General features: G+C 35.0%; 1 protein-coding gene across 5 annotated transcripts; it reads right to left on the bottom strand.

The window, feature by feature from the left end:
- Nucleotides 1-347: 347 nt before the first annotated feature.
- Nucleotides 348-14,266, bottom strand: LOC106953982 (NACHT, LRR and PYD domains-containing protein 4C-like). 5 transcript variants are annotated; one of them, XM_015043154.1, is made up of 19 exons: nt 14,197-14,266; nt 12,992-13,091; nt 12,757-12,861; nt 12,168-12,233; nt 11,963-12,067; nt 11,475-11,579; nt 11,064-11,168; nt 10,443-10,547; nt 9,994-10,098; nt 9,209-9,272; nt 8,254-8,485; nt 7,576-7,666; nt 6,958-7,018; nt 6,153-6,372; nt 4,041-5,832; nt 3,781-3,954; nt 2,628-2,801; nt 2,384-2,430; nt 348-966 (listed from the first exon to the last, which is right to left on the bottom strand). In XM_015043154.1, exons 1-19 carry the CDS (start codon nt 14,222-14,224, stop codon nt 458-460), a joined length of 4,188 nt encoding a protein of 1,395 aa, XP_014898640.1. In that variant the 5' UTR covers nt 14,225-14,266; the 3' UTR covers nt 348-457. The 5 variants fall into 5 exon arrangements, with proteins under 5 accessions (XP_014898640.1, XP_014898642.1, XP_014898641.1 ...); XM_015043156.1 differs by lacking the exon at nt 10,443-10,547; XM_015043155.1 differs by lacking the exon at nt 11,475-11,579.
- Nucleotides 14,267-16,488: the final 2,222 nt, after the last annotated feature.

Raw genomic sequence — 16,488 nt, 5'->3', positions numbered from 1 at the left:
TGGTCTTGTCTCGGTCTCGATACACTCTGGTCTTGGTCTTGTCTTGGTCTCGGGTTAGGTGGTCTTGAACACAACACTGATTCAAACACATTATAGCAATACTGAAAGAACGTCCATACTGTATACCATACCATGTTTACTTATATAGCCCTTTAAAAAAAAACACTAGGTTGACCAAAGTTCTGCACAAGTAAAAAACAAAATATCAATAAAAAATTAAAAACAGTCTTAAATCTCAATCACACAAATATTGGATAAAAATCAGGCTAAGTAGAATAGGTAATGTCAAAGAGTAGAAGATGCCAGGAGTAGAAGAAGTGTGTTTTCAAATGACATTTAAAGGCGTCTTATGTGCAGAAGAAACTCATAAGGATCCAGAATCCTTTTTAAATGTTTGATAGGAATAATAAATTCAGATTCAATTTGACTACTCTGACCTTGACAATCTTTACTAAATCTAACACAAAGTAAGAGATGAATTAACGGGGTCAGCTTCTATTCTCAAAGCAGGATACACAGGTTCAGTGAATTTGGTGTTGTAGGTGTGAAGGTAGGTCATTTTATCAGGGTAAACCCCAAAGAAAGACACAGTGCCACCAGGCACATCCACATACACCCCAACTTTGCTTGAAGGTTCTACACAGATTTTAGTTATTTTGTTGTAGTGCAGAACAGAGAATCCTTCCTTAGAGCACAACAAAGCCCATGACTGATCATTGACTCCAAGACCACAGCCATTCCTTTCCCCTCTCCTTCTGATTGTTTTGTACGTCACTCCAATGGCAGCTTTTCCTCTCCACTCTGCCTCCCAGTAACAGCGACCAGTGAGACCATGTCTGCCCAGCAGCTCCTCCTCAGCACCAAACCATGAGAGCTTCTCTCCTTGTCCCACCATCATTATTCTGTTAAACTCAGATAGTGTGAGGTTTCTGTGCGTAGTGGAGTCCAGGATGAGTTCAACAGCATCTGATGGAGAGACAGCAGCATTTCATTACGTGAACAATTATCTGGATTGTGTGCATTGATGTTAACTTCTGTTCTAAAACAAATTTTACAAAACATTGGTAATGTTGTTTTTATTCATTTATTTTTATGAGCTGTATTAAAAATGGGTTCTACAGATAACCCATGTCCACTGTCACATGTTCTGTGCCAGAAGCATACATAAAGTCTCCCCCACTGAATTTGAAATGTGCCTCCACAGTCATTATTAATGCCAATTTCAAATATGTGCTCCTGGTGTCTGAGCCCTACCCTCTGATAAGTAATTACATTAAGCTTAGCATTCTATTTTAAAAAGTAAAAGAGTAACAAAAATAGACAAAAAGTTCAAAATAACTGTTCCTTTTCACTCAAAATGAGAGCTACATGTAGGGTTACTTATGGTAAAGGAATTATTCAAACTCCATTCAATAACCATTGAGTGAATTTTGATGCACATCAGCATGAACTTGTCTGTTAAACAGAATTAGAGATATTTTCCTCAAACTCACTTTGTCTTTAGTAAAGATCTTTGGACTGGTTCTTTTCCCAGCTACCTCCCTCAGTCTGACGACATGCCCATTTGCATTCAATGTGCCTTATGAAAATTACACTACATCTTATGAGATACAATAAATACTATAACAATATGTTTGTTCCTTGATGCTCAAGCCCATCTTTGCGTTACTTTCAAAATAAGAACGTATCAGGATTAAAGCTGTCTTCTTTAACATCAAACAGCCACGGTTTCTTACAAAAAGGAAAATAGCAAAAATATTTATGCTGAGCTCCACAAAATTCCTGATGCATAACAATCCAAAACTTCACCCCTGTGGTAAATGGCTTGTACTTGTACAGTACTTTAAGTCCAGATAAAGTGTTTACATTCAGCCATTCTTCCAAATTTAACACAATGGATTGTAGCCACAATTGGTGCACACACTGACAGTGGTGACATTTCCACATTGCTGCTGGGCCCGCTGACCACAACCAGCATGCAGGGTGGGTGAAGTGTCTTGCCCAAGGATGCAATGACAAAGGCAGAGGGAATCAAACTGGCCACCCACCAACTGAGGGACAAATTCAGTCCCACTATAGTTCAATCAAACCTCTCTCTCCATTTGTTGGGAAACAATTACAAGCAGTGACAACCTGCTGTCACAAGATCTACTGACCGGAACAACGTACAAAAAAGAAAGAATCGATTCTCAGGTAGAGCAGACTTGACAAACTCACTTGACTCTGTATTTTTGTTCTCTTGTTGTAACGGTTTAATAAATATGCTACTTCTTCTCATCCAGAAAATTAAGTATTTTTTTCCATTACCCTACATATCAGAATATCAGATTAATATTATTTTTTCATGAGCTGCCATTTGTTTCTTAAAAATGACCATACTTACACTTCCTCAGACCAGGTACTAAAAACTGTGATCCACTCGGCTCCACCCTGGAACAACATTATAGCAAAGTTAGCAGTGATCAAGGAGTTGTGATTACACTAATTGGTTTAGTATGGCACTGATATGGAAGATGAAGTTATCCTCACATTCTGATATTTATTCTATTTTAACTATTTAGTTTGATTGAAAAGATCATAGACCTAATAACAAGTAGACATTGTCTAATTCACATCCTTATCAGTACCTGAGAGTCGTTAAGGCCAAGTCTGGGTTTTCCACTCCAGCAGAGAGGAGCGCCACTCCATGTTCTTCTGGGTAATTGTAACTCAGGTCCAACTCTTTGAGGTTAGAGAGGTTAGAAGCCAGAGCTGATGCCAGAACTTCACAACCTTCCTTTGTGATTAAACAACCTGACAACCTATAAAACACAAATATATACAATTCATGGTATTACTTCTTGTCACACATTCAGGTTTTATGATTCAGTCATCATTGTGTTCTACATGCGTTCTTCCATTCCTCATTTATATATTTTACAGAAACAATGTGTGAAGAGTACAGTTTCACCCTCAGAGTGTTCCAGGTTCCTTTTCCTCACTGTGCTGGAGAACCCTTGGACAAGACACTAGCAATGCAAATATTGAGCAAACTTTTAAAATGTCTCAAAAAAAGAAAACGAAAACAGCAAACATCATCAGATGTTGATGTTTAGTATGTAAAAAAATAAAAAATATGTAGCAGTTGCAATAGCATGCATCGCACATCTCAGAAAAATGAAGAGAGTCGTCTCCTCCATCCTGGTGGTTTGAACTTGGAAACATTGTGTGTAAAGTTAAAAATGTCTGAGCGCCTGCACCAAATGATCAGGTGCATGAATCCAATTCTCTCAAAATGATGGATTAATTTTAAGAAAAACAAATCAAAGACGGACAATATTACATTATCGCGAACAATGGTTTCACCACTTCCATCCTGAGAAGGTGAGTCTCTCACTGGCCACCTCAGACCTGAGATTCAAGCTTCTAGTAACGTACAGACCCATCAGTGTAAAGAAAAGTTTGTTAAATCAGAATGTATTCAGCAAATGTGTTTCATATACTCTTTAGTGAATAAACTATTTAGTGAGAAAGCCAAAAACTATCTCAATTATTACTAAAAGCATTTGTGGTGAAATTGGATGTTATTTCCATTTACCATTTTTAATGCAATACTATAAAATGTGCAGGAAAAAACATTGATAAAAAAACAGCTACTGAATCCAAAGTTGTCTGTTGAAAAACTGCACTGTTGAATGAATGTGGTAACATTGTGGAGGTGGACAGAAATGGACAGGGACCAAAAAATACACTGTTAAAAACATTTAAAAGGTATTTATTTAATTACTGATAAGAACTTACCTTAAAGTTTCAAGGTTACAGCCTGGTTTGGAAAATGTTTCACATAGCAGCTTCAGGCCTGAATCTTTCATGTCGTTGTTACTCAGGTCCAAATCTTTCAACATACAGCATGAATAGCTGAAAATAAAGTCCATAACCGGGTAGCTTCCGTTGTCCAGGAAAGAGAAACTGAGTCTAAATACAAACAAAGTTAATACATAAACAAAATGTTCATCTAATTTATTTCAGTACAAGCAATGTGTGGTTGCTTTTTGACTTACACAGCTTTAGTTGAGTTTAGTATGAATACTGAAAAACTCTTTTCAACTCGATTTGAAATATAATACTTTCTCACATCAAAGTTTTTCTCATAATCCTCTGAAGACAGCAGAATGTGGATCAGTGCTGCCCACTGAGCGTCTGTGAAATTTTCTGTCTCCAGTTTTCCTGATTTTAAGATTTGTTCAATCTCTGTCATTAAAGAAAGCTCCTTCAGTTCATTTAGACAGTGAAATAAATTGGCTTTATCAAAGGGACACAGAATCTCTTCAATCTTCTTCTCGATGTACTCAACTATGTTTTTCAAGGAACTGCTTGATGGTTTTCTTTCTGTCACGAAGTCGTGGAGGAGCCTCTGATTGGTGTCCAAAGAAAGACCAAAGAGGAATCTCAGGAACAGATCCAGTTTGCCATCTGGAGCATCTATAGCTTTCTCTACTGCTGTTTTGTAGAAGTGCTCATATTGTTCATCAGTTATCTTTGACCCATGTGAGACTGATTTCTTTTCTGCCAGCAGATTGACACCAGTGCTGAAGAAGGTCAGATGGACATGAAGAGCAGCCAAAAACTCCTGAATGCTCAAGTGGACAAAGCAGAACATGTTCTGATGGAAAAACCCTCTCTCCTCCTGAAAGATCTCTGTGAACACCCCTGAATACACTGAGGCTGCTCTGACATCAATGCCGCACTCAGTCAGGTCAGATTCATAGAAGAACAAGTTTCCTTTCATTAACTGCTCAAAGGCCAGTTTTCCCAATGACTGAATTGTATCCTTGGTCTCTGGAGTCCAGAGGGGATCTTTTTCAACTTTTTTGTCGTACTTGACATTCTTCACCTTGGACAGAACCACCAGGAAGAGGATATACATATCTGTCAGGGATTTGGGTAGGTCTGCTTGTTCTCTGGCGTTAATGGCATCCTCCAGAACAGTAGCAATGATCCAGCAGAAGACAGGGATGTGAGACATAATGTAGAGACTTCTTGATGATTTGATGTGAGACAGGACCATTTTGCTTTCCTCTTCCTCTGTGAATCTCTTTCTGAAGTACTCCTCCTTCTGAGGGTCATTGAATCCTCTGACTTCAGTCATCAGGTCAACAAACTCAGGAGGGATCAGATGGGCCGCTGCAGGTCGAGTTGTGATCCAGACTCGAGCTGAAGGAAGTAACCTCCCCTTGATAAGGTTTGCCAGCAGTATCTCTAATGATGCAGACTGTGTAACATCGGTCAGAACCTCTTTGGTTTTCAGGTCCAGAGCAAATCGACACTCATCCAGACCATCAAAGATGAACAAAACTCTGAAGTGATCAAAACGGCAGATTCCTGCTTCTTTGATTTCAGGGAAGAAGAGATGAATGAGTTCAACCAAACTGAACTTTTTCTCCTTCACCATGTTCAGTCCTCTGAAGGAAAATGGAAATGTGAACTGGATGTCCTGGTTGTTTTTTCCTTCAGCCCAGTCCAGAGCAAACTTCTGTGTCAAGACTGTTTTCCCAATGCCAGCCACTCCTTCTGTCATCACTGTTCTGACTGGTTTATCTCTTCCAGTAATGGGTTTAAAAATATCTTCACGTCTGATTGTTAGTGGGTCCATTGTTTTTCTGAGAGTTTTTTCAATCTGTTTCGCTTCATGATCCTTGATGACCTCTTCACGTCCTTCAGTTATGTAAAGGTCAGTGTAGATTTTATTAAGAAGGGTTGGATGACCTTCTTTGGCAATTCCTTCTAGTACATATGCGAACCTCGTCTTCAGGTTGGATTTGAGTTTAGATTGGCCTTTGGACATAACACTTTCTGCAAATGTGTAAAATGAGGAAACAAAGCATTAGACGCTATGGAATTTTACTTTTCATCTCTTTTAAAGTACAAGAGCTTTCTAACTAATGAAGACCCATATATTGGGTCGTTATTGACATTTCTACAGATTTAAAATTCTGTGTACTTTAACGAAATTATTGTAGGAAAAGTATTATTCATGCCTTCCGTCTTTGGGTTTCTTTCATACCCCTCAATTTGTCTCAGATAAAGCAACTGGATATAAACAACCATGAAAAATTGACAGATAATGTTCAATTCAATATTTTAATCTTCACATTGTGGTATGGTCATCTTACTGTTTAGTAGAGCAAAGGCCAACTCTTCTTGCTTCATTCTTCTCAAAAACGTAACGATCATGTCCAGAAAAGCTTGTTTGGTCATTTTCTTCTGCTCTTCCTCCTCCCAGTTTATCACCTCTTCATCCTCATCTTGGCTATGAACAGTTTCTCTGTTTAAGAGCTTATGGAAACTTCTCAGCTCATTCTCAACAAAGACAACAATGTTCCCCTCAAGATTCTGTAATGAAACAGAATTGCAATTGATTTTTTTTCAAGGTGAAAAGGAGAAATTCATCTTGTCTCTGACAAATAATATAAAAGTAAACATGTTCAAACAATCTGAAATAAATGTCTCAATCGAGCTGAATCAGCTCTGTTCAATATTAATAGGGATAATGCTAACTGTAATTTCTTGTCACAAACCAGCGAAGTAAAACAGAGCTGAGAAAAAAATCACATATGCTGTTTTTGCTTTTTAGTCACACTTAAATAATCAAACACATTTTAAGAGCAAAGACCTGATCAAATATAGCAAGTCATTTCCAAATACTATGTATAAAAGGCAACATAAAATATTGATTTCAAGTTATTACAAACACTTAAGAGCAGTTGTTGCTACCAGTTTAAATCATTTGCCTCTGTATTTTGCTTTTGTACAGGTTATCTTTGATGTAAAAATTGTTTAATGATACAAAATATTTATCTGGGACAGAAAAACAAAAACAGAAGAAACTTGAAAAGAGACAAATAGTTTACATTGTCTGATAGATACTTAAATTTGTTTTATCTAACATCCTCATTTGGTTCACTTATAGTTACTGACCTTAAATGTTGTGTCCATGTCTTCCTTTGGGGGGATTCTGAGTTGAGGTCTTAATTTATTACTGAAAAGAGATTGAAACAAATCAAAGACATTCCCACATAAGCAACAATTTATATAGCTAGATTTGCACTTAACAGCACATAATTGAGACTCCATCAAACAGCAACCTGCAGAAATATTCACATCTTCAGAACTATGGTCATATTACACCAAAAACTCCAGTACAAGACCTTCTATTTGTTAAGTGAACACAAAGAAGTGCATAAATGTAAAGTGAACAAAGGGAGAAGTCTGAGTTTAAAGAAGGCCCAAGTTATAAAACAACATCCCAAAGAGCTTTGAATATCTCAAATACACATTTAAAATCAAAGATTAAAAAAAATACTGATTACATAACATTCAACAAGGAAATTTGCTGTAAAATTCAAAATGAATAACTTTGTTGCAAATTGTAATGTTTTCAGTTTCAGATCCTGAAGCAATAATGAGTTATGGTAGAAGTACAAACTGATACACACATGCACTAAACCTCATGTAGTGTCTCAAATATTGATATTGTTATAAGCAGATTATCATTACAAGCATCTTAGGTTACCAGATGTCGTTCAGCACTTTTACCTCTCAGATTTGAGCTGCTGGTCATCAAGTTCAGAGATTTTGGTCACATGTGACTCATCTTTGTCCTTAGATGGGCTCCTGACAGAGTGACCTTTACACAAGAAAGTCAACATGCAGGATAAATCATTACACTCCAAAGATGCTGGATCAGTCTATATAGCATTTTGTATATTGTTATTCATCTGCCTACTCATCCTGTGGAAGTATCACCTTTAAAGATTTTAACTTGTCCAGGCCAAACTGATATGTCAGTTTGACACTTGATCTTTTGGTTTTCTGCATGTGATGAACCTTTAGCTGTTCTATAGGCTGCTGTGAAATACAACAGTGATGTGTTCAAAATCACAGTTGTATAATGTATTGTTTTACCTTTCAGCAGGCTGTAGGTAAAGCCTGCTGTAGTGGTTTTTTACTTTATTATTATTATTGCATAATAAAAGTCCTTGGCAGCTCAGCTCTGTGTGATGGAAGACCTAGGCTGAGAGGCTACATGTAAAACACTAAGGGCTGCCAAATTTGTTGTAATTCTAATTACTCATAATATAAACTGGACAAAGTAATTAAAACTGATGTGTGGGTCAACGTCACATTGATGTGACGTTGACACACACACCAATGTCCTATTGATGTGTGCATACAAAAAAACATTGTACAAACAAAGGAAAAGTTTTCTCCTACTGGACGATAGAGCATCAGCAAAGTCTCCAAGCTTCATCATCCTCAAAAATTTCCTCAGGAAGTTCATGACCTCCTCTTCTTCTCCAGTAAGGATCTTCTCTCTTTCCTCACAATGAAACACGTCTCCGATCACATCATGTGTCCAAAGGGGTTTCGGGTAATTGGGAGTTAACATCTGATGCAGCTTCTTCAGCTCGCTCCTTACAAGAGTGACAGTTTCCCTCTCAAGTCTCTGTAAGCAAACATGTTATCTTTAGATTTTTGAATCACAATATGTTTAGGTACTACTTTCTTATCTATTTATGACACATTGTTTGGGAGAAAACATGTTTAACAAAATCAACAGACAATGTAAAAACAGTCTTTCAATGTGATTGCTGTGAACCAATTTTTTACATGTAAAATAATGGTAGCTTTCATACTTCACCCACAGCACATTTATGTTCATTTATGGCAAATTTGTTTTGAGTAATATCTTGATTCTGAGATTAATGCCTTACTGTGTGTTGCACACTAATCCTGAAGTAAAATGCATAAATAAAGTTTTCAGTTTTATTTTAATATTAAACTATGCCAAAGCAGACACATGAAAAGTGTTTTTGATTTTGTCCTGGGTTGTTTTATGTTTTGCCAGCTCCCCAGTTATTGTTTGCTCTTCCTTTTCTCCTGCAGATCCATTGCTCTCTCTCCCTCAGCATACCTGTCTAGTCTCCTCTCTCAGCTTTTACCTTATCCTCTTTTTTGTGAAAAAAAAAAAATCACAAAGAAATTGGACAAAAATATGTCCTTGAGGCTCACTCACGGGTTTTAATCAATAAACAAATGTTTATGTTCAACTGTTACATAATTTTTAGTGTACATATAATGATAAAAAAGGACTAGCACACAAATAACTATTAAAAAATAAATAGACATATTTTATGCTTCACAGTCCGTTTAATTTTGAAACAGTTACCTCAAAAACTTTGTGAAGGTCTCCATGAAAACTGCTGGTCTCCTCTAGTATTTTATCATCAGATCTGTGGAGTCATTATTCATAAGTGTGCAATTTGTTTTAACATGAAACACAAATAAGTAAATAAATATAATGTAAGTATGTGTGTATAGATGTATGCCTGCATGAAGACTAAAAACAGGTACCTAACGCATTGAAAACCCTAATACTTTAATTTATAAAAAATATCATGCCAAACCACTTGAAGTGGCCAAAATGATGTTGAACATAGTGCAAAGTTAAATCACCCTGATAATGAAGAACGTTTAAAATTAGGGTAATTTGTTGAGTTCTCGCTCTTTAGGGACACAGTGCTCAGTGTGGAAGAGTTTCCGATATTCTGCCCAAAACTGTTAAAAAATAGCACTGGAAAAATGAATGACAAGAATGTTTTATTAAAAAAAATTAATTTGTAGAAATATTACTGATGGAAACCAGGCAAGTAGATAATTGAAGGATGTATTATTTATCATTGGAAAACAATAATTATACTCTTCATAAGGTTTTCCATCAGAAAAGACATTATAATGAGTAAAAAGAGCTATTTGAATTTTTTTGGGGAAAAAAAACATGTTATTTTTTGTTAATGAAAATGAGTTTTAATGTGAAAATTTCTTATTAAGGGCATTTCTAGAAAACGCAACTCAAAAACATAGAAATCAGATATATTGTAATGACTTTCTGCCTTAACCTTAGCCTCTATGATGTCTAATAAAACTCAGAGATTAAAAGCAGAGTTGACTCACCCTGAAGACGAAGAACCTTTAAAATTAACGGGGTAATCCATTGAGTCGTTGCTCTTTAGGGACACAACGCTCGGTGTAGAAGAGTTTCTCATTTTCTGCCCAAAACTGATAAAAAATAGTAGCATTGGCAAAATGAAACAGTAAGTGAGCTGTACATCCATTATAAATGTCTTGTTCCTGCTACCAAGATGAGTCACCAAGAAGTGATGAACTGCACTCAGTGAGAAGAATATAAACTTTAATCTTTTGTTTACAGTTCACATAAGCAACATATCTGCAGATATTTTGTCATTGGTAGCTTTCATATGGAAATCTATTATTAAGTATATTATTAAGAAAACTGATAGAAAATGCAACTGAGAAACTCAGAAGTTAAATATATGTTGCAATAACTTCGGCTGTTTGATACATGTGATGAAATGTAGAGATTAAAAGTAGAGTTTACTCACCCTGAACGTGAAGAACCTTTAAAATTAACGGGGTAATCCATTGAATCGTTGCTCTTTAAGGATACACTGCTCGGTGTAGAAGAATGTCCCATTTTCTGCCCAAAACTATAAAAAAAAGAAGAAGAAAAAAAAGTAGCTTTGGCAAAATGAAGGACTTGAATAAAAATGTTTGATCAAAACAGAACAAAACAAACCGAATTTGTAGAAATGTTAGTCTTTGTAACCAAGTGAATAATCCAAGGATTTATTATTCATCATAGGAAAACTGATTTTTGTGCTTCAATATTGGGACATTCATTTACATCACAATTCTATTATTTATTGAATCACACTGCCAACAATCCTGCTCTTTGCACAGTTTATCTTCAGTAGCTCTAACAAGAAATAATCAAAACTGAGACAATCATACATCTGTGAAAATGTGGTTTTGATAAAGTCTATAAAAACTATGTAGACTTGTCTTTATAAAAAAAAGTTGTAATTTGTAAGTATACTCTGTGTATTAATACAAACTCTGATAGAAATTGAAAAACTGAACATATTTGAATTAGTTTCTGCCTTCACTATAGGATATTTAACACCTTTGATAAAATTGATATATTAAAAGTAGTGTTCACTCACCCTGGAGATGAAGAACTTTTAAAGTTAACAGGGTAATCCATAGAGTCGTTGCTCTTTAAGGACACAATGCTCGGTGTGGAAGAGTTTCCCATTTTCTGCCCAAAACTGTTGAAAAACAAGTATTGGCAAATAAATGACAAAAACAAAGATGTTTGATTATGAAATTAGTAAAACAAACTGAATGTGAAAGTTATGACAGGTGTATGATACAGTCTGCAGAGGAAAAGTACATTTATAATTGTGTTTATAAAAAGAAGTTGTCAAATGGAAATATATCATTAAGTTTATTATTAAGAACACTGGTAGAAAATGCAACTCAGAAACTACATATAGTGTAAAGAGTTTCTGCTTTGACTTTTGACAGTTTGATAACTCTGATAACATTTAAATATAAAAGCAGAATTTACTCACCCTGACGACGATGAACCTTTAAAATTAACGGGGTAATCCATCGAATCGTTGCTCTTTAGGGACACAACGCTTGGTGTGGAAGAGTTTCCTGTTTTATACCTGAAACTGTTAAAAAAAAGTAACATTGGCAAAATGAATGACTAGGACAAATATGGTTGACTACAATATTTATAAAATAAACTGAATTGTACTGTTTGACACCAAGTGAATAATTTAAGAATTGACTATTTTTCATAGGAAAACAAGTTTTGGGTTAGGGACTTGTTCAACTTTCTTTAGTCAGTTCGAAAATAATTCAAGACGGCTAGAATTCAAGCAACAAAAAAGTAAATAAAATCAGAAGTATAAAAAGAAGCCAGAATACAAAATATCACTTAGAGTCGTGAGGAAAAACACAAGTAAATATGTTGTTGTGAGTTTCTGCAAAGACTTCAGGGCATTTGATATATCTGATAAAATTCAAAAAATTAAAAGTAGATTTCACTCACCCTGAAAATGAAGAACGTTTAAAATTTACAGGGTAATCCATTGAGTCGTTGCTCTTCAGGGATACAACACTTGGTGTAGGAGAGCTTATCGTTCTCCGCATCAAACTGTAAAAAGTATTATTAGCAAAATAAAGGACTTCAGTTGAAGATGTTTTATCAAAAGAGAATAAAACCAAAAAACCAACTTTGTTTATAAATTCCTTACTGTTTGAAACCAATTGGATAATCCAAGGATTTGTTCTGTTTCATGGGGAGCTTCGTCTGCTCTGTCCTAAAATAATTCAAGATAAAATTCAAGCAATGAGTAAAAAAGATATTATGAAATCATAAAAAGAAGATCTATTAGAAAATCTGAAGGTTACGTAGATCAGAAAACAGAAAAAGAAACAGGGAGTGATATAAAATATCACTCAGAATAATGAGTTCTGAGGTTGGTAATAAACTATGATAAATGGGATAACTAGAATCAATCAATCAATCAAATTTTATTTGTATAGCGCATTTCAGCAGCAAGGCATTTCAAGGTGCTTTACATAATTAAAGAAAAAAAAACTCCTTTTTATTGCTTGCTCATCATGGCAATAATGTTGATGTTAATGCTAATTACGAGGCAAATTCAGAAAGACTAAAGAGCCACAAAGCCAAGATAAACCCAAAAAGACATAAACAAAACTTTTGCAAAATGTGAAAAGCAGGACTAAATGTTTAAAGTTTACTGAAACAAGGAAAATGTAAAATTGTGTTTACAAAAATGGAAAGGCTATATAACAAATTAACAAGTATGATTAATTTACATTGAAGCTCCATCTTCCTTTTGGAAAGTTAGAGGATTATCCATGGATTTCTGATTTTTCAGGGAAAGACTCTGTGAATCAGATGTGGAGTTTTTCTCCTCGTTCCTGAAACAAATCAAGCATTTTCATATTTCAAGTCAAAATGCAATTTGTTGCAAATTAGTAGCCTCTACTATATTCAAAAATTATTTCACATAATGTTTAGCACATTAGAATCTTAAATCAATCCTCTTACCTCTGAGGTCCGACCTCTGTGCCGTTTTCATAGGACAGACTATCATTCATGGGCACAGACGCCTCTTTGGTTTCCTCAGACTGGATCATTGTAAAGTTTCCTTCAGAAAGACAAAACACTGTATTAGTTACAGTTCTTCCTTCATGTTATATCAACGTCTCACAGACCTCAGCCTAACACAACTATGTCTGAAGTTTACAACTCAAAAGGTGAATTCATATAAATCTGGAGAAAATTGAACAATACTGCTAAATACATTACATCAATAAGGTTCCTCATCCTTCTGTCTTGTTATTTTATCCCCCAGCCACCTTTTAAATTTATTTTTTATATACACTGATTGTCATCTTGGGTATTTGGGTTTTATTGTCATTTGTGTAACAGGTCTTACCACATTTAGCTCATAAGGTGCTGTGACATATGTTTATAACTTTCTGTTTAGTTTCCTGGTTTATCCTACTGTTCTGTTTCTTTTTTTTATCATTTAATTGTTGGACCTTTTCTTTTTGGTTCACCCAGTATGGTAAGTCACACTCCCCAGTATCTGAGCTCCTAAATTTTTGACGTTTGTTCCTGGATTCTTCTGTTATCCTGTCATTTTGTCTGGATCTGATTTCATGCATTTCCCTCTGTACGTTGCCCTGGATATTCCACATGAAAAAACAAGTACAGTCAGTTCTGTACTTGGGTTTCATTATCAACAAAATTGTGACACTGACATTAATTAAATAAACCCTGGCCCAGATCCATAATTATCTGCTGATGAGTAAAAGAAAAAATGTCTGGATTTTTGTTTTTTCTCTTCCTAGAAAAAAAAATCACTAAGAAAAATAGTGCTTCTCATGGCGAGTTATTTATATTCTCTTTTTCTTTGCATTTATTATTTCAGATGAAAATTGCATGTGAGCTTCCTCAACACATCAGCCTCCATAAAACAGGTCTTCATTTCTTATATTTCTACCTCAGGACAGAACAAAAAAAGTTCTCAAACAGTTATAACACAATTTTCTGTTTGACCACACAGGATAGAAAAGGAAAGACAACACATTTAAATGTATCTGACAGTATTTTTGCTGGTTTCTGCTAAACTGACAATGTTTCCATATAAGAGCTATTTTCTGAAAATTTATAATCATGTATGTAATGAGTGTAATGAGATACACATATATAAGTTATAAAACAGAATAAAGCCAATGTTACATTACCGTATATGTGTCCATGAGAGACATGCATCCACACTGAGTGGTAAATGAAAAATACTTTGTGTTTCCTTGTTCTCTTCCCTGTACAACAAGTCAGCAAACAGGTTCTTCAGGTTGGACTTCAATCTGATGTTGGAAGGTTACGTGACTCCTGCAATGAACAGAAGTGGGACACAGTCGAGAATAGAAAAACTCAAATAAAAGATTGTTAGAAGCCTAAAACTGAAATTTACAATTATGAATTAATAAGGATTTATCAAATATTTAAAAAATCCAAAAAATACATATGACAAACAAATTAAGTAAAGGTTTTCCAAAAAATATAATTTTGTAAATTTACAACATTGCCTGCTTAGATTTGATTCAACAATGGATAAATCCACTGAAGTAAGCTAAGTACTAGAAGAATTTGAGGAGGACATTTTCAATAATCACTCAAATATATTACCTCTAAAAACATTTTCCTCAGATGTACTTGAAAAGACAGAGTGAGTTGTGGATGGATTATTGTCCAGGTAGCTTCTATATGTTCAGACATGTAAACATAAAAATGTAGCAGAACATACAAAATATCTAAAAATAAAATCTGATGAGAAAATGAGATAATATGGAAACAGTCTCCTTATCTTGAATGAGATTTCTGGAACATCTATGTTTTGTGAAAATAAATATTCCTTCTAAAACACAAAACATTACAAACACAACCCTGATCATACGCTTCATCAGACCTCTTCAATAAATGTAGCATAAATGTACATTTTCCAAATTCAAACTCCCCTAACACATGCAGAAAACCACAGGATCAACATTTTTGTTTTGGAACAGAGAAGACTGCTGGAGCTGTTCACTTGCTGCTTGAATAGTGAAAGGAGTCATCATGATTTCACAAATTGATAAAATAAAACAGCAACTTTCATTAGATTAAATAGAGTTTTTTTGTTTTTTACTGCAGACAAAATATCTAAATATAATTTATATGTTTAAGTTCTCGTCTTAGGACTTGTATCCTATATTTACAGGATATAAATCAGAACAACCCAATTCTCAGAAATTCTGTGCAATAATATTTTTTTATTTGATTCAGCAATGGATGTACATTTTTCCAGGAATTAAAGATGTTTTGACTGAAAAGTCTCAACTTTGTTTTCCACATGAGACAACAAAGGTCTCTTAGATACGAAGGAATTTTATAAGAATAAACTCACTGCTGCTGCTTGTTTTCTTTCTGACACTGGAACATTCTGGAAGCTGCTTTTAGCGCCACAGGAATCCTGTTCAACTAGAACTGAAGGTATTTGCAGAAGGATAGTCAAACATTTAAGATGATATTTATAGTACACCAACACGTCGTCTACAGCACCAAAAAATTGTTTTAACTTTCAAATATAATATATTTCACGTCCAATTATAGAAGAAACCGTGTATCTTTTTTACAGCTTGGTCTCCCTCTTATAGCTGCAAAATTATCAGAGATGAAGCTGCAGTGACAAATGGCCTCTTTTTTTCCTTTACCCGTGTTTTATTGTGAAAATGGGATTTTTGGGATGCAGGGAGGAATCTCTCAAAATGTTGGTAAGAAACTTAAAAAAATGTTAAATGTATTTCTTGCCATTATTTATAAAATAATAAATCACCACAAGATGGCGCTCTAATACAAGAGCATATTTAACCTCAAATGTTTCCATAAAAACTTTGCAATCCAGACACAGATGTAACTGGAAGAATAGTCCTCAGTTTACTTTTTTAAGGTGTGTTTACCACCTCTTGAACTTGAACTTGGATTTGTGTCAAGCACTCTTACAATTATCTGAGATCTCCCTGTGAGAGGGTTGTTCAGAGATACACCAAATTGGATTTCTGCTCTTCCTTTCTGCTAAATCTATTTAGCAGACAGAGACCAGCAAATTTAATTTCATTGCAGTTTACAATGTACACAGCTCCAGTTCATATCCACAAATATCTAATCAAATCCAATCATAGAGACTCATTCCAATTAACTTCTATAGCTTCTAATTCAATCTTAATTATAATACAGTCCTGACAAATTCAGTTTATATTTGTTAATTGTTTTACTAATATGCATAAGGAAACCCAAGTAACTGCATTGAGTCAGTGACTCATACAGCAATTCCTCATCCTGAGAAAGCATGTGTGGCGACTGTGGGAAGGAAAATATGTTTCATTTATATAAAAGGTTTGATTAGTGTGTTTCATGTAAGAAGCAGGGCCGTGCAGAGACCACTAAAGGGACAGGTGCTCAAAAAAAAAAAAGGGCACATCTAACCACATTGTACG

This window comes from Poecilia latipinna, unplaced genomic scaffold, assembly GCF_001443285.1.
Source record: "Poecilia latipinna isolate Pla-1442-1.1 unplaced genomic scaffold, P_latipinna-1.0 Scaffold619, whole genome shotgun sequence".
In the NCBI taxonomy this organism is placed as follows: domain Eukaryota; kingdom Metazoa; phylum Chordata; class Actinopteri; order Cyprinodontiformes; family Poeciliidae; genus Poecilia; species Poecilia latipinna.
Note: the sequence above shows the minus strand (reverse complement) of the source record. Positions and strands in the feature narration are given on the sequence as shown.

Bases quoted from the DNA above. Each gene is read 5' to 3' on its own strand.
- LOC106953982 (XM_015043154.1), bottom strand. From the start codon at position 14,224: ATGCATGTCTCTCATGGACACATATACG. The intron at 13,092-14,196 runs GTAATGTAACAT...GTCTTTCTGAAG, and splicing joins CTCTCATGGACACATATACG to GAAACTTTACAATGATCCAG. The intron at 11,169-11,474 runs GTGAGTAAATTC...GTTTTTCAACAG, and splicing joins AAAGGTTCATCGTCGTCAGG to TTTTGGGCAGAAAATGGGAA.